Source organism: Monopterus albus, unplaced genomic scaffold, assembly GCF_001952655.1.
Source record: "Monopterus albus unplaced genomic scaffold, M_albus_1.0 scaffold6934.1, whole genome shotgun sequence".
NCBI lineage: Eukaryota > Metazoa > Chordata > Actinopteri > Synbranchiformes > Synbranchidae > Monopterus > Monopterus albus.
The window spans coordinates 1-612 of NW_018134791.1; the positions used below are offsets into that span (position 1 = coordinate 1).

Sequence of the window (612 nt, forward strand, 5' to 3'; positions counted from 1 at the left end):
TTTCTTTTATATTTGCTCATGTTTTGCACATTCTCATATGGGCGACACACTAGCTATAATCTTAAACTGCTCATTTTCTCCAGTCATACCTCTGACAGACAGGACAATAAAATATGTTTTCCTACATACATAATTTACTGTGGTACCTGCAGATCAGGGAGGTAGCATTTCTTCCAGTGGTCCATAAAGACAAAATCTATCCTTTCCAACCCATAGTTAGACCGCAGCTGAGGGATCACTTCATCAGATGGGTTCACAATGAGCTCTACCTGGAGAACACACAGTGTGAATGTCTCAAATGTATATCAACTATACATAATCAATACATTAGATAAAAATGTTTATGTAAGAGCAAATAGATGTGATTGCCTGCAGGTTGGTCACTGGACATACATACAGAGAGATGTTGTATCTGCTTTCTCACCGTGTCATCATCAAACCCTGCCAGGCGGATGATTTTCTCAGTGATGGCAGCATTGTTCTGGTCCATCTCCACGCTGTAGAGCCTGGCACCCAGTGGCAAAGCCCGGGCGATCCTCACAGTACTGTACCCACAGTGGGAACCCAGCTCCAGCACTACCAAAGGGCTCTGCTCCATCACCAGCCGGTCCA

The 612-nt window shown here is 44.3% G+C and overlaps 1 protein-coding gene across 1 annotated transcript; it reads right to left on the minus strand.

Annotated features, from left to right (window-relative positions):
- Positions 1–34: 34 nt before the first annotated feature.
- Positions 35–607, minus strand: LOC109954351 (transmembrane O-methyltransferase-like; the record flags this gene model as incomplete). Its single annotated transcript, XM_020589713.1, has 2 exons — positions 35–269; positions 425–607. Coding segments are annotated over 2 exons (318 nt in total), but the record flags the coding sequence as incomplete, so codon positions are not given.
- Between the last annotated feature and the right edge of the window lie 5 nt (positions 608–612).